The 18717-nt window shown below is 42.5% G+C and overlaps 3 protein-coding genes across 3 annotated transcripts; all 3 read left to right on the top strand.

The window, feature by feature from the left end:
- The first annotated feature begins 1619 nt into the window (after positions 1–1619).
- Positions 1620–4847, top strand: LOC142968061 (alcohol dehydrogenase 1-like). The gene is made up of 8 exons (XM_076107794.1): positions 1620–1764; positions 2564–2705; positions 2910–2997; positions 3266–3476; positions 3692–3952; positions 4045–4177; positions 4499–4637; positions 4726–4847. The coding sequence occupies exons 2-8, from the start codon at positions 2615–2617 to the stop codon at positions 4757–4759; spliced, it is 957 nt and encodes a 318-aa protein (XP_075963909.1). The 5' UTR covers positions 1620–1764; positions 2564–2614; the 3' UTR covers positions 4760–4847.
- Positions 4848–7412: 2565 nt separating this feature from the next.
- Positions 7413–12413, top strand: LOC142968059 (alcohol dehydrogenase 1-like). Its single transcript, XM_076107792.1, has 9 exons — positions 7413–7605; positions 8586–8687; positions 9818–9959; positions 10400–10487; positions 10810–11008; positions 11187–11447; positions 11660–11792; positions 11907–12045; positions 12152–12413. Exons 1-9 carry the CDS (start codon positions 7588–7590, stop codon positions 12183–12185), a joined length of 1116 nt encoding a protein of 371 aa, XP_075963907.1. The 5' UTR covers positions 7413–7587; the 3' UTR covers positions 12186–12413.
- A 1634-nt stretch (positions 12414–14047) lies between these two features.
- Positions 14048–18622, top strand: LOC142968060 (alcohol dehydrogenase 1-like). Its single transcript, XM_076107793.1, has 9 exons — positions 14048–14065; positions 15454–15555; positions 15818–15959; positions 16246–16333; positions 17347–17566; positions 17745–18005; positions 18090–18219; positions 18342–18480; positions 18589–18622. Exons 1-9 carry the CDS (start codon positions 14048–14050, stop codon positions 18620–18622), a joined length of 1134 nt encoding a protein of 377 aa, XP_075963908.1.
- The last annotated feature ends 95 nt before the right edge of the window (positions 18623–18717 follow it).

Here is an 18717-nt window from a genome sequence, read left to right as displayed (position 1 = left end):
TTTGATCAAAAAGTGTGTTACATGTGGTGACAACAAATGGATACAGAAACTCAACCAGGAGAAGCTTTTTGGATGCAGTGGGTGCGTTAAAGCATCCTTCTCAAAATGAGGATCTCACTTTTGTTACACTGCCACGACGACGCCGGAGCAGCGTTATCAGCCGTATGAGTGCAGTGCAGAGTGGTGAACACGAGCTAACCATCGGGGGAAACAGACGGGGAATCACATGCATGCAGCCGGGCCAACTTACAAAGCAAAGAGAAGCTCAGATTACAACCCACGCCACTATATATTATTTACACAGCGCATAGTTGCTGCTATATCAATGCAGTTTTAACTTTTGTCAAGATTTGCCATGATAATAATAATTTAAAGTACAGGGTGGGGCTATAGGTGGACTTTTATCTTAGACTTGAGGGTGGCTGCAGAGTTGTGAGTAATATGATAATCTTTCAAAAATTCCTGGTTTGTTTAAGACTTAAACAAACCAGGAATTTTGAAAGATTATCATCCTCACATCCTTTTTAAAAGTACATTTTCTTGATTAACTTAAACTTTAAGTTAATCAAGAAAATGTACTTTTAAAAAGGATACCTGCAGGATTTGATGACTATACAGCTTCCACATACAGTATGTGGCCTGGATTTGAGTATCAGGAGCTGATAACACAGAACAGCAATGACTTAGTCAGTCCCTGCCTATCTGGATGTTTGCACAACAGCTTCTTTTTTTTGCAGCAGCAGCAGCAGCAGTACTTAAACATCACATCCAAGTTCTCTCCTCCCCACTCTTCGGTCCGGCAGCTCTCTCTCTTAACTCCTTCCTTATTTTCTGCGTTCAGCTGCAAAAATGGCCACAGCTGGTAAGGTAGGTACATAATTCAAGAAGAGAGTATGTAATTACGTACAACCGTGGATGTTTTAGTTAGTTTTTGTAACTTATAGTAGTTTAAGTATAGTCAAGTGTGTGTAGGTAGAAAAACAAAACGTCAGACTACAATGCACAAAAGATTCACGTCAATATATTTTAGTTTAATATAACGAGATTTTTTTCCGTATATATTTTCATAATGCGGATGGGAGGAATGTTTCGAGCTGATACCCGACAATATGTTTCAGTGCTCTCATGAACAGTGTCGATGTAGTTATCTTTGCACATGATTCTTTCACTCAACTTAAGAGTTATTACTTTTACAGCTGTCCTCTCTGCCTCAGTGAAATATTGCATGTCCTTTGAGTGTTGAAACTATCCAGACAGAGATTTTGCGCAGCTGTGGACACTGGCAAAGTTGAGCAGGTAGTGAGCCAAAAACAACATCACGAAGGTCGACATTGGAATTAAAAAAGAAAGACCGAAAAAAAACTGTTACGTGATGTTTGCTTTTCGAGGAGCAGCATGTATTAGGGTGATGGAAACCACTGTACCCTACAACTGTTAACATGTAATGAATAAATGTGCAGTGAATATGTGAATCCCCTTTGATTATGTTGGCTATGAGGATCATTTGTATGGTAGAAGTCATGTGTGGCCTCCGGATGAGTGTTCGCCTTGAAATCGTGCACAGAGGATAGTAACATTTCATCTCCTTTCCAGAAAACCCATCCTAAAATAGTTGAACTGTGGCAGTAGCACCCAGTAAATTGAGATTTTACCACCCTGTAGGTGATCAAGTGCAAGGCAGCAGTGGCGTGGGAGCCCAACAAGCCTTTGGTGATTGAGGAGATTGAGGTAGCCCCGCCCCAGGCCAAAGAGGTCCGCATCAAGGTGAGAGACGTCCACTCTCGAGACATATACATGTACACACACAGGAATGTCCTACTGCACATTTGAGGAAGGGGTGAATGAATGTTATTCTAACTTAAGATTTTTGAAGACTTCTCCAACCAGAAATCCATCGTGACATCAACTCATTAAAGCCTTCCTTTGGATATGTAGTGGCGATGGTAAATAGAATGGCTCTCCACTGATGTTCATACAGGTCGTTCTCATCCAGCGTTCGTAGCTGTACCTATGAAAAATAATGATCTAAATAAGTATTCCACAATCTTTTAATAAACCTAACAAAGTAGTTTTGTTGTGTTTAAGGACCAAATCATAGCTCAAATGTTTTGCATGGTACACATGCAGGGTGCAAAGTCCTCAAATACTCAAAATGCAAAATAAGTCTTGAAACAATGGGTCATTGATTTTTTTGTCAGAGGCACTTTGTGACTTTTGTGTCACAAAGTGACAGTGTGACTGTGAAAAGCACTTTATAAATACAGTTTACTTACTTACTTACTTACTTACGATACCTATAACCCTAAACAATGTAGTTAGCTAACAAAATTCCCTTTGGCCTTCGAAATAACGTCCAGGTTCTTCTTTAGTTAGCTAGACATGCTAATGTTTGCGTCTCATGCTAGAGCAGATTAACACACAATTGAATCAATTCCTTGGTCCACTGGTACGGTTGCTTTGCTATGATTTCAATTGCGAATGTTTAAAGGAAGCACGATACCCAACTCTTGACAAGAAACACGCATCAGTGTTTTCATTGTGTGGCCGTTTGTGTTGGGTGCAGATCGTGGCGACCGCAGTGTGCCACACGGACCTGTATCATCTCTTTGAAGGTATGCATAAAGACGGCTTCCCTGCAGTCCTCGGCCATGAGGGAGCCGGCATCGTAGAGAGCGTCGGGCCTGGAGTCACTGAGTTTCAACCGGGTCAGTTAAAGCTTACAACCTTTAATTTGTCTAACGGCTCAATGCTTCTTTTCCTGTCAAACTTTGTGGCAGCAATGCTAGCAACGACAACACCAAGGCATATTTGTGCTACTCATCCAAACAAACCTGTTTTACATTGGATTTGTTGTTTTGTTAGTTGGCCTAAAGTTCCTTGGACATGGCAGCACTGTATTTTAATTTCAGGAGACAAGGTCATCCCCCTGTTCATCCCCCAGTGTGGAGAATGTCGCTTCTGTAAGAGTCCCAAAACCAACCAGTGTGTGCATGCCTGGTGAGCTCATGTTTTTCTTCTCATCTCTTCATTTCATGTGTTCATATTAGGTTAAAGACACATTTGATGGTGCAAATTCACTGTGTCTCTACATATGTCATAGTACTCACTATGTCAGAGGAGCAACTGTAGGTGTTGTCTGATGATGGCACAGAACAGTTTGTTTAGGGGTTTTTTTTTTTTTTTTTTGCACCCTCTAATGGAACATGGAGCAATGCAAACACTGAGTCTCAAGCTATATTTTCATTCTAACAAATTCTCTACTCAGGGATGCTGATGTGATGTCAGCCCCAGACTCCAGGTTCACCTGTAAGGGAAAGAAGGTGCTGCAATTTATGGGAACCAGTACCTTCTCTGAGTACACTGTTATGAACCAGATGGCTGTGGCTAAGATCGACCCTGCTGCCCCTCTGGACAAAGTCTGTCTCCTTGGCTGTGGGATCTGCACAGGATACGGAGCAGCAGTTAATACTGCTAAGGTGTGTCTGTTAGACTAGTGGGGATAGTCCAACATGTATTGTTGAAGGCTAAAACCTGCTGTAATGACACACACAAACCCTTCTCTGTTAAACATTAGGCATCTAAAATGCAACATATTGTCAGTGGCACCAAAGTATCTAGGGAGAACAAGTGTTTTAAGAACTAAGAGGTCTGACCTACAGAGCCATGTTGACTGAACTCTGTTGTATCGTAGGTGGAACCGGGCTCCACATGCGCTGTGTTCGGCCTGGGAGCTGTGGGTTTGGCTGCAGTCATGGGCTGCAAGGCTGCAGGAGCCAAGAGGATTATCGCAGTTGACATCAATCCAGAGAAGTCTGAGAAGGCCACGGTGTTCGGAGCGACCGACTTCGTGAACCCCAAGGATCACAGTAAACCCATCAGCCAGGTGCTGTCCGAGATGACCGACGGAGGAGTGGACTTCTCCCTGGAATGTGTCGGGAATGTGGGAGTCATGGTGAGTAACTTTTAAAACCCTTTTTCTTCTTAGCTCCTCTGCAGACCCTTCCGTTGACATGCCCACTGTCTTTCTGCTGTTTCTCCATCTAGCGCAGTGCCTTGGAGTCTTGCGTGAGAGGTTGGGGCGTCAGCGTGCTGGTTGGCTGGACGGACATGGACGACTTTGCCGCCCGCCCCATCCAGCTCATCGCTGGACGCACATGGAAGGGCTCCCTGTTTGGAGGTGAGACGCCTGTCAGTCAAATATTGTCACAGTAACAGGTTGTCATTTTTGAATGGTTGTCATCTCAAAAAGACGGGTCTTAAAAGTAATAATCGGAGTATGAGCGGCAGCCAAAGTGAGTCGACCTGATATGGGTCTCAGGTAAAGCCTGCATCCTTTTCTCTTTGACTGGCAACCAAGGTTATTTCTCTCATGTATGGCCGATTAGTAGCTGGTACAGTGACAGTAAACGGCATGTGGATCTCTGCAAACGGTCAACCAGTATTATTAAGATAATACTCCATTTGCTCTTATTTTAAGTGTGTGTTATCTGTGGTTCAGGATTTAAGAGTAAGGATGGCGTGCCTCAGATGGTCAAAGCCTACCTGGACAAGAAAGTGATGGTGGATGAGTTCATCACTCACAACATGACTTTGGACCAGGTCAATGAAGCCTTTGAGCTGATGAAGCATGGCAAATGGTAGATTTACACTCCCATATTTTCTCCGCCATTCAGGATTTACTAACCGGCTAGACAGGTCTGAATGTTGTTTGTTTTTGCTCCGCAGCATCCGGACGGTCCTGAGTGTTTCCCCACAATAAGACCACTGCGTTGCTTCCAGCCACGCAAAAATCATTTCATGGCCGGCAGCTATGTTGTACCGGATCTCAACACTGTATGCATACACGCAGTGCAATGCACATAATAAAGAGATCTATCAAATAATGCACAGTGTACGTGCTTGACTTTGAACACTGTTCAGGGGATTTCCTGCAGATTGTGAGAATAAATGTGCAGAGTTCACACAAGGACACCAGATCAGTAGTTTTCCTGTTGCTGTTCTTGTCAGTCAAAATAGTTTTAGGTCAGATGTATTTTCTTCTTCTTATATATATATATATATATAGCATCTGCATCCTATCATAGCAAAGTAGACACACACTCAGCCCAGACAGCCACCTGCTACACCTCGACTTTGGACTTTGGACAATTTCATTAATAATCTACAGCATGTAATGATCCACTCCTATTGAATAGATATATATATATATATTCAGTTTTTCCTTATTTGGGTTAGTCACAGTCCAACACTATCATGTACTTTGCACACGTAGTTGTTCCTGATTTAAGACATGTATATATATAATATATATATATATAAAGTTTAGAAGTTTATTCTTGTTCAAAGAAAAAAACAAGCTTTTCTCCTGCTTCATAATACTTTAACTTGTGATATTTCACTGTAATATATAACTAAATGAGAACGTTCAGTTCAGAGTAAAGTACAAAATAATAGTTTGAACCATTAACTGTTACATTATTCACCTTTAGCTGTTGAATCACAAACTATTCTCCCACATCATTATACTCCCTTACGTCGGGTCACAACCCTTTTGATAGGAAGTGCCATCTTTAAATGTTTTTTAGCATTATGGTTAATTATGTCATCAGGCTAATATTGAAATCACCAACGGATCTGTAATTTTATTCCATCCGCAGCTACGTGCATAGGAAAATTAATAAAAAACATTCTTCCCTCATAACCAGGACATTGTAATCATAAAAGAGAGAACTACACACGAAGGCTGCAATCATAAACAGCCACATCTGAGTTGAAATCATTGACTCTGCCAACCTCCCATCAATCTTCAGCAATAAACTCTGCAAAATGTGAGAAGAAGGCAACGAGTGCTAGCCAATCAGTGGCAGAGTAGGGCGGGTCTTTATGGTGTTTGTGGATGAGAGGGCACGTATCCAAAGAACTCTAGCACACTTATTGCGAGTGTACCATTGGTAAAGCTACCGCGGGCCACAGCACTTGTGTCTAAGGTTGTTTACCCCTGCCCTACAGCAGTGCATTTCCACACAAGGGTTCACTCCAAGGTTTACGCTATAAAAGATGTTCATGAAAATCTAACTCAAGATTGCACAATGCCTTTTTTTACTCGGTGTCCTGATAAAGCCCAACAGACACTCAAAGAGGACACCTACCTTCATGTTCAGACGTTAGAACTTTGTGATGCTACTTCTCTCCTCTGAGTAAATGAGCTCATTTACACTTTTCCCAAAATATTAGAAAATCAGAATACCTTTCTCTTCTGTAGATGGCTCACCCATTATCCCCGGTTTGAACCCAGGTGTACCCAGAGACAATGTACTTGTAGTCCAAAAGCTGTAAAGTGGTTAATGTGGGATGGGAGGGAGTGGAGATTTTGAACTATACGTACGTGGTCATTTCAGTCAGGAACACTCTCGTCATAGATTTTAACCATTTTTTTGCAACAAATGGAGATACAGTTAAACGTGGCTCTGATGGCTCCGCTCTTTGATTGCTCCCCGGATTAGCCAGCAGCTACCAAGCCAAATCGAGGAGCACCGAGCAACAACCCCCAAGGGTTTACAGGAATGAGCCAGAAGTACATTTTTTAAATACATTTCAACCATTTGCCATGAAAGATGAACTCTGAACTAAAACAGTTTGGAGGGGCTGGGGTGGAGGAGGCTAAGCTTTGCCAGCACGGTCTGTAACAGCGTAGGTGTAAAATTAATCAGTGAGGGGGGGAAGTGAAAGTGGGCTGAAGCCCCCCTAAAATGTTCTTCAGCCCCCCCCCCCCCCCCAAAATAACTTGGCATTATTGGCTTTAAAAAAAAAAAAAAAAGTTTTTTTTTTTTTTGGTGATGTCATTAAATGAAACTATTGTTTCTCACATGGACAAGTTATTTATAACTCTAACATGCTACATATGTGAGTGCCTTCTGGTTTGTATGTTTTCTCCCCCTTCAAATTACAATCCAATAGCCTGTCATCATACTTAACGATATAAAGTTGACACTGTCAGGTCCATTCTCCATCCATTGTGTGCGGTCCCTTTAAGAATTAGGATTTGGGAGTGACGCGGATATGAAAGCTAGTTTATCCGTCTTTCCTTTACAAGCAGGAAAATGATTTCTCTCTCTTTATTTGAGAAAAGTTCATATTTGTGTTGTCAAATTTCACTATGACCCTGAAATTCTGTCTCTTGTGTTATCATACACTGAATGCAAGCAAAACTACAGAGCAAAATCACACTTTGTGATTGAACCAATCTATGAACTGTCTGAAACAATGGATATCCACGGCCCCAAATGGGCCCAAAAAAAATTGCCGCGCACTACGCGCGCAAACATGCCACTCCCCTTGGGGCTAAGCCCCTCCTTTCTTTGAATCCTAGAAACGCCCCTGGCTGGCTGTCATCTGGTTACAGCTGGGGGTGTATGACTTCCGTGTCCTCCATGAACTAATGTGATGCTTCATTTCAGGAATGTCCAGCTGTTTTCTTCCCATTATAAATAAATCCAGCGTGACTTTCCTCCTCCACACTCCTGCCCCGCAGCTGACCTCCTCTCTTGGCTCCTCTCTCGCTTGTATACCCTTATCTTAGCAGCAATAATGGCCACCGCTGGAAAGGTGAGTATAATCTAACACGTGGCCGCTCATACGTATGTGGTGTTTTTCTTCTTTTTCTTCTTATTTTTTTCACAATATTTACATGATATGTGACATAGGCAATGTTCTGTGTATTTAAGCACTCACACCAAAGTGAAAGTGAAAGTCACGATATAGCAAAACTGTATCTCATTAGCGAATGATAATTTAGCACTATTTTCATGAAGAATATTTTGCATTTGAATGTGCTTCTGTATGTAGTGCAGTTCACATTTGTGAGGCTGATTCAGGGGGTTGGACTGTGCTTTCCTGTGCAGTATTTCCCAACATATCCGGTTACAGATGAGTCATATTATGTAATAGCCTTATGTAATAGCTTGAGGGTATCTTAACCTTAACGGGCCCTTTCTTTTCGTCTCCAACTCTCCATCTCTGTCTCTCTGTCCCCTCTGTCTCCGTGAAATGTCTCAAGTCCTGGCTTGGCACAGTTTGAAAGTATCCAGTCAGATAAAACATTCTAGTAAGAAGACCAAGATTTCATTATATGTCCACAGCAGATTAAAGAAAATACTTGTGAATTCAAGACAAACCGCTTGATTCATCAAATCTGACACAACTGAATTACTAATCAAAGGCGCTAATCAAAGATTGTGTTTGTCAAATAACTCTTGTGTGGACTTCAAACTGTTCCTTTTTATGTTTGCTTTTGCCAAGAGCAGCTATATATAGAGATATGGAAACCGCTTACCATCAACATGAACAAGTAATAAAATAATAAAAAAATGGAGTGAAGCGAGGACGTGAAACCCATTTGTTTTCCTCAATGTGACAGACAGTCAATGTGAAAAGCTGACAACATGCTTTACCATATACCTTTCATCAAAGGATTGTGGCACTGTTGATCCTTAGTTTGAAACCGTTCCTAATATGGTTTAACAGTCCCCAGTAATATTTGTCATATCTCATGCTGGGTAATTTCATGTGGTGTCTCTGCCCTGTAGGTGATCAAGTGCAAGGCAGCAGTGGCGTGGGAGCCCAACAAGCCTTTGGTGATTGAGGAGATCGAGGTAGCCCCGCCCCAGGCCAACGAGGTCCGCATCAAGGTGAGAGACGTCCACTATCAGAACACACACACACATGTACACACACGGTTCATGTTAAGGCTGCAATATGCTAAGTATTGCTATATATTGCGATATATTGCAATGTATTACCTTTCTTCAACTGCAAACTATGCAGTTTGTCAACATCTGTTGTATCTAATAACATGACGTTATCCCTCCGTTCATCTCACTTAAATCAGCAGCAAAATGGGTTTAGTCAATCAAGCAGACAGACTGACCAACACTGACACCTCATCACCGTTGGTATCTAGGCCCCTGAGAGTCCCAGGTCTCTGAGCTTGATGATGAGCTCGGAGAGCGTAACGCTATTGAATGCTGAACAAGTCAATGAACAGCATTCTCTCATGTGTTTCTCCCCCAGCTGGGAGGTGGCAGGGTGGAGGGGCCTCTCCAATTTCTATTACCTACGTGCATACCTGGATTTCCTGTATTCTTCCAAATTACCCAGTTGTTGGGCTTCAGATTTGGAAATGTTTGTACAGTAACCTTTGCTTCAGCGTCATTGATGCTTTTGCCGATATAGCCAATAATCGATGCTGTTGTCCAGTCCTGGCGGTTGAATCGAGAGAGACCCAACGAAACAATGGCTGAGTCCGGGATCATGAAACCCGTAAAGTTACAGTTCTTAGTGTCACATTGAAAAGCTTTCCTGCTCCTGGGTTATCCAGTGACTTTGCATGTTCCTCAGCCTAACCAGGATCCGGCCCGTGACCCTTTTCTCCGACATTTCTGGGTTGGGCAACAAGTAATCCAAGCCATTGATTAATCAGCGTGCATGATTGGAAAAAGAGAAATTTAACAACAAAAAAATATCACAGTTAAAGATGAAAAGTCTGAAGTTGAGGATACGGCGCCCGTACTCTGCGCCATGTTTCCCACATATCCACGGTGTGTGACGGCACTTCTTTATGTCACTCTTCCCTGTTACTGCCAATGTGTGACAATGTGCTGGAGAGGTGTTTTGTTCTATAAAAAGTTATAGATTTGATATTCCAAATATAGGAATATAATGTTAAAGTTTTGCTCGTGCTGCTGAACCCACTGAGAGTAAACACTCTCTCATTACTCGTCTTTGTCTTTTCAATGTTTGCTTACTGTCTTCGGTGCAGATTGTGGCGACTGCGGTGTGCCACACGGACCTGTACCACCTTTTCGAGAGTATGCATGAAGAAGGCTTCCCAGTAGTCCTCGGCCACGAGGCAGCCGGCATTGTAGAGAGCGTCGGGCCTGGAGTCACTGAATATCAGCCAGGTCAGTTTGGAATGATGCAATCTTTTGGAATAAAAGCTTATTTGCTTTCTTTCCAAGAGTGAGACAGATTGATATGTCTCATGTCTGTGTGTTGAATACGGCACTTAGACAAGTCTAGCTGAGCTTAGCTGATCCTAGCTTAGTTTAGCGTGACTGGAAACAGCTAGTCAGTCTCTTTCCAAAATTCAGATATATCGTGATCAATACGGTTGGCCCACGTGACCAAAACCACTAAAGCTCACTATTAGCAAGTTGCATCTTGATAATTTAGTCATTAACAAAAGTGTAAAAATGACTAATTGGGATGTTAGTTAAATTGTATGAGAGATGTCAAATGAGGCCTAACTGTGCCATTCAGCCAATATTTTTTAACACCATTCTAAAAGTTGGCCTAAATTAATTTGAAGTGGCAACATGGCAATATTGTTTCTGTCTTTCAGGAGACAAGGTCATCCCTCTGTTTATCTCCCAGTGTAGAGAATGTCACTTCTGTAAGAGTCCGAAGACCAATCAGTGTGAGAAAGCATGGTGAGCTCAATAAGCACTCATCTCCTCCCTTCCACTCCGTCTCTCTTCAGTCTTAACTTTCCATTTCATTCCTCTTGGGTGTGTTCATACGGTTACAGACAAGACATTATATTCAACACGTATCTATCAGTGTATAGCAACTTTAGATGTTGTCTGACGATACCACGGTAAAGATAGTTGAGATCTTTGTTCCTATTTTGTTCTTCATTCCAAGCATAAAAGATTATCTATTTTACTCTTACAACTATTTGCTGCAACCTAAAAGAAGAGGACAAAAATAATGCTGCAGTTGCATATTTATTTCAACAAATTCTCTATTCAGGGTTTCAGCCCCAGACTCCAGGTTCACCTGTAAGGGGAAGAAACTGCTGCAGTTTACAGGAACCAGTACCTTCTCCGAGTACACTGTGGTCAACGAGATGGCTGTGGCTAAGATCGACCCTGCTGCCCCTCTGGACAAAGTCTGTCTCCTTGGCTGTGGGATCTGCACAGGATACGGAGCAGCAGTTAATACTGCTAAGGTGTGTTTGTTTGACTAGTGGGGATTGCTTACATCGTTATTTCAAATTATAACAGAATGATGCCTTTTGTGTTAAGTGCCTGTATATTTGGAGAGACCTTTCGATTGATTAATACAGTATGGCGCACAACCTAGTCCGACCTACAGAGCCATGTTGACTGAACTCTGTTGTATCGTAGGTGGAACCGGGCTCCACATGCGCTGTGTTCGGCCTGGGAGCTGTGGGTTTGGCTGCAGTCATGGGCTGCAAGGCTGCAGGAGCCAAGAGGATTATCGCAGTTGACATCAATCCAGAGAAGTCTGAGAAGGCCACGGTGTTCGGAGCGACTGACTTCGTGAACCCCAAGGATCACAGTAAACCCATCAGCCAGGTGCTGTCCGAGATGACCAACGGAGGAGTGGACTTCTCCCTGGAATGTGTCGGGAATGTGGAAGTCATGGTGGGAGATTTCATTTCATATGGTTCCAGGATATATTGAAGAGGTGTGACCTAACTATCAAAACAGTGTCCTTTAATCTAATCAAAGTAAACTGATCCAATTCCTTCCATTTATGAATTCACCAAGCCCACATTTCCTTAGCTAGTCCAAAGATTTGGACCAGCGCCCTTCTGGTAAAAAGCCCACTGACTTTGCGCTGTTTCTCCATCTAGCGCAGTGCCTTGGAGTCTTGTGTGCAAGGTTGGGGCGTCAGCGTGATAGTTGGCTGGACAGACAAAGAAGATTTTTCTGCCCGACCCACTCAGCTCATCGCTGGACGCACATGGAAGGGCTCCGCGTTTGGAGGTGAGACAGATATGACCATCACTCTGGTAACTAAATGGCTGTGGGCTAATATTCTGCAACTCTCTAGTTAGTTTTATTCTGGATACTCTTTGCTGAAGTGATTGTGTGCCTCAGGCTTTAAGGGTAGGGATGCCGTGCCTCAGATGGTCAAATCCTACCTGGACAAAAAGTTGATGGTGGATGAGTTCATCACCCACAACATGACTTTGGACCAGGTCAACGATGCCATTGAGCTGATGAAGCATGGCAAATGGTAGATGTACACTCCCATTCATTCTCCTCCATTCATGACTCAACAACAACACAGATCAATAAAAGGTGCAGGTCTCCTCATTTCTCTTTTACTTCTTTTTCCACAGCATCCGGACAGTCATGACTGTTTCTCCACAATGAGACCACTACGATGCTTTCAATGACCCCAAAGTAATCAAATACTTTTTCCAAAATGTCAGCAAAGTAATCAGACAAATACTACAATGCTCATAATAAAATCATATTTCAAATTTTGCACATTACACATGCCTAATATTAAGCACTCAATACTATTCAGTAAATTAGGTTGTGATGATCACCTACAGTGTTCATAAATAAAAGCTAAACATGTCAAGAGCAAAATAAATGGTATAAACCTCTTTCTTGTTTGTGATGTGATTTTTGTTGTGTATATCTACATGTCAAAACTATCATGTTACTATAGTTGCTTCATGAATGCAGGTACATTTACATAATACTCTACTGCATTGTGTTGAGTGCGACCACAGTTTTAGGTTAAATTTGAACAGACAATCTCAGTTACATCAATGTCAACTACTTCATCCAGTATTTTAAATTATTATTCGAATATAAGTCCAACTGTAGTCTTGGCTGGGAAGCTGATTAGCTGCTCCTAGCTTGTTAGCCGGTCCATTTAGAACCTGGTGTGGTCCTTAGTCCTCATTACCACTAACAACATCCTGTCTGCCATGCATACGAGGGTTCGTATGATATCTTTCAAAAATTAACTTCTCATTTTTCTTGTTTGTCTCACAACAAGACGTGCTGTTTTTTACATTTCCGTGTTTCTAAGAATTACAGAACAAATATTTGAATTAGTCAAAAAGGACTTGTTTTTCATATTCAAATGAAACTCACCACAGATGTGTTCTGGTTTCTCGATGCTCCTCTGTGATTGTCAGGTGGCTCTTCCTCTCACTGTTAAGCACACCACTCATGCCCTGTGGACGTGGCAATGTTGCGCCAGTGTCTCCAAATGGTACACTTTGCATACGTCTAAGAGACAAACTTTTGTTTAAGATGTGTGGTACAAAAAAAAATTAAGCAGAAGCTCGCTTCAACCGAGTTGGGGTTCTTTTGATCCCCAAGTGCCTGATGTCCAAAATCTAAACTTCAAGTCACTTCAAGTGTGTTCGCTGAATAAATAAGCTCATTTACATTTTACCCAGGATGCAAGAGGTGACGGCGTTCTCAAACTGGTGGTGGAGAACATGAACTAGGAGCTGAGGGTGGATGAATTTGTGACTCAACTCTGCCCTTCGAGACATCTCATGAACGCTGTCCCTCTGGGTTTTGTCTGTCTTATGTGTCACTGCTGCCCTCCAAAGCTGAGACGGGATTTTGTAATGATTTGTAATTTGCAATGAACACAGAAGTTTATTTTGAAAAGACACTATGCATCTAAAAAGCTGAAATTGACACATCGTCCCTGACACATCCAAAATTGACGCAAGAGGAGTTTCTAAACCATCAGACTTTGAAGCTCAGGGCCACTGACCAAGTGTCGGTATTTCACAACTTGGGAGTGAGAATGTGTTGGTCGGACAGAACAATTCACGTTGGTGTCTTTTGGTTTGAAAATCAGATTTCCATCTCATTGGGCTGAACACAGTCCACAGTTTTGCCTCTTGGCTATAGAGTCTTGGATAATATGAAAGGCAAAGAAGATAAAGGATATTTAAAGAATAACAATCTAGGACCTCAATTCTGTCTCCTCTGGATGTTTAGGTAAGGAGGCCGGCTCGCCCTGTGCAGTGGTTGACTTTGCGGCTCTGGGCCTTGCAGCTATTATGGGCTGTAAAGCAGCCGGGGCAGTTTGGATTATTGGAGTCAATCTCCCCTGGAAGTTTACCAAATAGTTTTGTTCTGTTGCAACACAAAACAACCAGACCAAAGTATCTTGTTGTCTCCTCCCTACTTCTGTCCTGCAGCTGCTCTCTTAAGTCCTGTCTCGCTGGTTTTCTCTCATATTTGCAGCAAAAATGACCACAGCTGGTAAGGTGAGTACAAGCCAACATATTTTGTGATGCCTTTAGTAGTTTTTTGTTTGTTCTTTTGCAATAAGTTTTTAGATGATCTGGTGACTTCAAACGTATTATTTGGGGTGAGATTTTTAATGAGACATGTAGAATAAAATGTTGATGAAATATCACAATTTTAAGCTTAACTTCGGATACTTTATCTGACGGAATCGTTCGTCACACGTGATGGAAAAATTAAAATCTGATGATAATGACGGTTTTTACAGCGTCTGGCTAGGATAAACAATGTAGTTTTAGGGCTTGTTTAAAGAAATCATGCTTTTCCTTCCATTCCATCGTTTTGGGGTTCAGAGGGTTATCTATAAAGTACTGTCTTTCTGTCTCTTACTTTCTATTTGTCTCTCTGTCCCCTCTGCTTCAGTGAATTATCTCGTCCTATTTTGACTGGGCACAGTTTTAAAGTATCAGTTTTGTGTAACTGTTTATAATTTCAAGGCCGAGGGAATAGTTAGCCAAAATGCAAAAAAAAACTAAAAAATCACTTGATTAATAGTACCTGAGACAACTGAGTTACTCAGTGGTGCTTGCTAACCCTTCATTCCTTTTATTCTGTTCAACGTCTCTTTTTATAACTCCTTAAGCCTTGACAGCTGGGTAGAAACTCAAGGAACTGATAACATGGCTACAGGAGCTTTTTAAAACTCAAAATTCACTTCAAAAATCTTTCAAATAACAAATAACTTGTGTAGGTTTGAAAACTGTTGCTTTTCATGTTTGCTTTTGGAGGAGCAGCTGTGTCAGAGACATTGAAACCACTAGCTGTTAAAACGTAACATAAAAATAATGTTTTTATTGTGAAACCCAAACTATTTTACAATGTGGCAGTCAGTTGATCTGACATTGAAATGGGCTTCTAGGTGAGTTTGCTTTCAATTATAGCACACAGGATTGCAACATAATATGCTGGTTTTTGCTAATGCAGCATGTTTCTTTTTACAATCTCTTAAAAGTTCTGTCAATACTCACACATGGTGCCGTAGTGCAAGCCTCGGCAGACAGCACGCGAGCTCCGAGCATGATTGTTTCTACTCAATGCGCTGTGAGCTGCATTATTCCCCAAAACGCCAGAGAGCGTACAAACAAAATGAACTGTGAGCAATCAAAAAGACAAAGAGTGAAACCCATAGATATGCCCCATAGACTGTAGGCCCCGTAATTACGTATTTTTATGGAGCGCGCCTCGCGCCGGCTTCACTACAGCGAGTATAAACTAAGCTTCAGAGTTCAGAGTTCAACAAAGGTTGGGGCCTTGGGGCTTTTTTTTTACATCCTGTGGTTTAAAAGTCCCCAGTAATATTTGTCATATCTCATGCTGGGTAATTTCATGTGGTTTCACTGCCCTGTAGGTCATCAAGTGCAAGGCAGCAGTGGCGTGGGAGCCCAACAAGCCTTTGGTGATTGAGGAGGTTGAGGTAGCCCCGCCCCAGGCCAATGAGGTCCGCATCAAGGTGAGAGACGTCCACTAACTATCACTACTTTGGGGTGGCTGTGGCTCTGAATGTAGAGCAGATCGTCCTTTATTCACCAAATCCTGCTAAATGCAACTTACCGGGTCCATTTAGTGATATGTTTGATATTAACGCTCCATAAAAATGACAATATAATGTGAAAGTGTCATTGGTACTGCTGAACCCAGTGAGAGTGTACTCTCATCAGTCCGTCAGTTAAATCCTTTGTCTTTTCATTGTTTGCTTACTGTCTTCGGTGCAGATTGTGGCGACTGCGGTGTGCCATTCTGACCTGTACCACCTGTTGGAGAGTATGCATGAAGATGGCTTCCCAGTAGTCCTCGGCCACGAGGCAGCCGGCATTGTAGAGAGCGTCGGACCTGGAGTCACTGAATTTAAACCAGGTCAATTTCGAATAGTAGAATATTTTGCAATAAATGCTGATTTGCTTTCTTTACAAGAGTGAGATGAGAAGATTGATATGTTTCATGTCTGTGTGTTGAGTACGGAGCTTGGACGTGTTTAGCTTAGCTTAGCTTAGCGTAAAGTTTTGAAACAGCTAGCTTGGCTCTGTCCAAAGTTCAGAAATAAAGGGACATAGCTGTCAAGTTTTGTTCAATTCCATTGTTTTACAACATACTGAAAGTTGGAGATTAATGTGACTATAACAACATTGTTTTTGTCTTTCAGGAGACCACGTCATTCCTCTGTTCATCTCCCAGTGCAGAGAATGTCGCTTCTGTAAGAGTCCAAAGACCAACGAGTGTGAGAAAACATGGTGAGCTAAATAAGCACTTATACACTCTTCTGTCTCAACTATTGATTTTATTCCTGCTGGGTATGTTCTAAAGGTGTGTCCAAACACTTCTAGACAAACAATGTATTCAACAGTTCTCTATCAGTGTAGCTGTTACAGGAGAACAGGGATTGGAGCTAAATGCAAACAGTTGTAGGCAGCAAAATGAATTCAGTGGTTCATTGTAAATGGCTTAAAGGCCAAATTGCAGGTAGGTAACGGGCAGACGGAACACAGCATTGCCACAATGACTCAAGCGAGTAGCCTCAACGAATGACTGCGATATGTCAGGGTGGCTCCCCGAATAGTTCTTTGAAGGCTTGGAGGATGTGCGCAGCTGCTTCGCCAAAAAGCAGGAAAAGCAGGATCTGGATAGTCGGGTAGCAGGAAAGCCAGCTCAAGACAGGAATGTAGCGGACTAGCAGGCTTGGGCTGAGGGCTGGGAACCTAGGGCTGAGAATCAGGGGTGTTGGGGAAGTCTGTGACCCACACAGATAACAAGTTTCTCAGAGAAAGCTTTGAGGACACTACACTGCGTTCCACAGAAACGCTGGATTCACTATTACGGGCCTTGTTCCAACAATCTCTGAGGCAAAGGATAGTAGAAATCTGCTCGCATAGTAAATCAAAAAGTGTTTGTTGGGTCCAGAACTGGTCGGATCACACAGTTGGTATGCAGAGATGATTAAAGAACTGGGAGCAGGTGTGTGAATGGATGACGATGGGGAAAGCGGGGAAGTCCCAGATCATTAAGTGGACGGATAGAAAATGGTTTAATTTGAGGAATGACAAACATGTCTGCAGAGGAGGGACATGTGTGACAGTAGCAACTTTAGTTGCTGACTGATGATACCACAGGACTGATAGTTTAGATCTTAGTTTGTTTTTTAAAATTTTAGGCATGTTGCAAGTATTTGTTGAACCTTCTAATTCGTGAGAGCAGCGCTCAAATTGTTTTTCAGTTTTTTTTCACATCAAAACATTGTCTTGTTCAGGTCCGTTGGTCGTGTGCAGGAAATGTCACCATTAGACTCCAGGTTTACCTGTAAGGGAAAGAAGGTGCTGCAGTTTACAGGAACCAGTACCTTCTCTGAGTACACTGTGGTCAACGAGATGGCTGTGGCTAAGATCGACCCTACTGCCCCTCTGGACAAAGTCTGTCTCCTTGGCTGTGGGATCTGCACAGGATACGGAGCAGCAGTTAATACTGCTAAGGTGTGTTTGTTTGACTAGTGGGGATTGCTTACATCGTTATTTCAAATTATAACAGAATGATGCCTTTTGTGTTAAGTGCCTGTATATTTGGAGAGACCTTTCGATTGATTAATACAGTATGGCGCACAACCTAGTCTGACCTACAGAGCCATGTTGACTGAACTCTGTTGTATCGTAGGTGGAACCGGGCTCCACATGTGCTGTGTTCGGCCTGGGAGCTGTGGGTTTGGCTGCAGTCATGGGCTGCAAGGCTGCAGGAGCCAAGAGGATTATCGCAGTTGACATCAATCCAGAGAAGTCTGAGAAGGCCACGGTGTTCGGAGCGACCGACTTCGTGAACCCCAAGGATCACAGTAAACCCATCAGCCAGGTGCTGTCCGAGATGACCGACGGAGGAGTGGACTTCTCCCTGGAATGTGTCGGGAATGCGGGAGTCATGGTGAGGCAGATGAAAAAGATTTGCATCAAGATTTTAAGTAAATTGGCTCATTATATTTAAGATCCATGCTGTTTCTCCATCTAGCGCAGTGCCTTGGAGTCTTGCGTGAGAGGTTGGGGCGTCAGTGTGTTAGTTGGGATGAGCTTGAACGAGATTGCTACTCACCCCTTTCAGCTCATGTCTGGACGCACATGGAAGGGCTCTCTGTTTGGAGGTGAGACAAATATGACCATCACCACTGACTGATGAATTTCTGGTAACTAAATGGGTGTGAGCTCATGTTCTGCAACTCTTAGTTAGTTGTGTTCTAGATAAGACTGTGATTGTGTGCCTCAGGCTTTAAGGGTAGGGATGCCGTGCCTCAGATGGTCAAAGCCTACCTGGACAAGAAGGTGAAGCTGGATGAGTTCATCACTCACAACATGACTTTGGACCAGGTCAACGATGCCATTGAGCTGATGAAGCATGGCAAATGGTAGATGTACACTCCCATTCGTTCTCCTCCATTCATGACTGAACAACAACACAGATCAATAAAAGGTGCAGGTCTCCTCATTTCTCTTTCACTTTTTTTTCCCCACAGCATCCGGACGGTCATGACTGTTTCTCCACAATGAGACCACTACGATGCTTTCAATGACCCCAAAGTAATCAAATACTTTTTCCAAAATGTCAGCAAAATAATCAGACAAATACTACAATGCTCATAATA

This window comes from Anarhichas minor, unplaced genomic scaffold (genome assembly GCF_050575085.1).
Source record: "Anarhichas minor isolate MPS153535 unplaced genomic scaffold, ASM5057508v1 ptg000040l, whole genome shotgun sequence".
In the NCBI taxonomy this organism is placed as follows: domain Eukaryota; kingdom Metazoa; phylum Chordata; class Actinopteri; order Perciformes; family Anarhichadidae; genus Anarhichas; species Anarhichas minor.
The sequence above is the reverse complement of the archived record's forward strand: the minus strand, read 5'-3'. Positions and strand labels throughout refer to the sequence as shown.

Bases quoted from the DNA above. Each gene is read 5' to 3' on its own strand.
- LOC142968060 (XM_076107793.1), top strand. The intron at 15,960-16,245 runs GTCAATTTCGAA...TTTGTCTTTCAG, and splicing joins AGTCACTGAATTTAAACCAG to GAGACCACGTCATTCCTCTG. The intron at 18,006-18,089 runs GTGAGGCAGATG...TTCTCCATCTAG, and splicing joins TCGGGAATGCGGGAGTCATG to CGCAGTGCCTTGGAGTCTTG.
- LOC142968061 (XM_076107794.1), top strand. From the start codon at position 2,615: ATGCATAAAGACGGCTTCCCTGCAGTCCTCGGCCATGAGGGAGCCGGC. The intron at 2,998-3,265 runs GTGAGCTCATGT...TTCTCTACTCAG, and splicing joins AACCAGTGTGTGCATGCCTG to GGATGCTGATGTGATGTCAG. The intron at 3,477-3,691 runs GTGTGTCTGTTA...GTTGTATCGTAG, and splicing joins CAGCAGTTAATACTGCTAAG to GTGGAACCGGGCTCCACATG.
- LOC142968059 (XM_076107792.1), top strand. The intron at 11,448-11,659 runs GTGGGAGATTTC...TTCTCCATCTAG, and splicing joins TCGGGAATGTGGAAGTCATG to CGCAGTGCCTTGGAGTCTTG. The intron at 11,793-11,906 runs GTGAGACAGATA...TGTGTGCCTCAG, and splicing joins GAAGGGCTCCGCGTTTGGAG to GCTTTAAGGGTAGGGATGCC.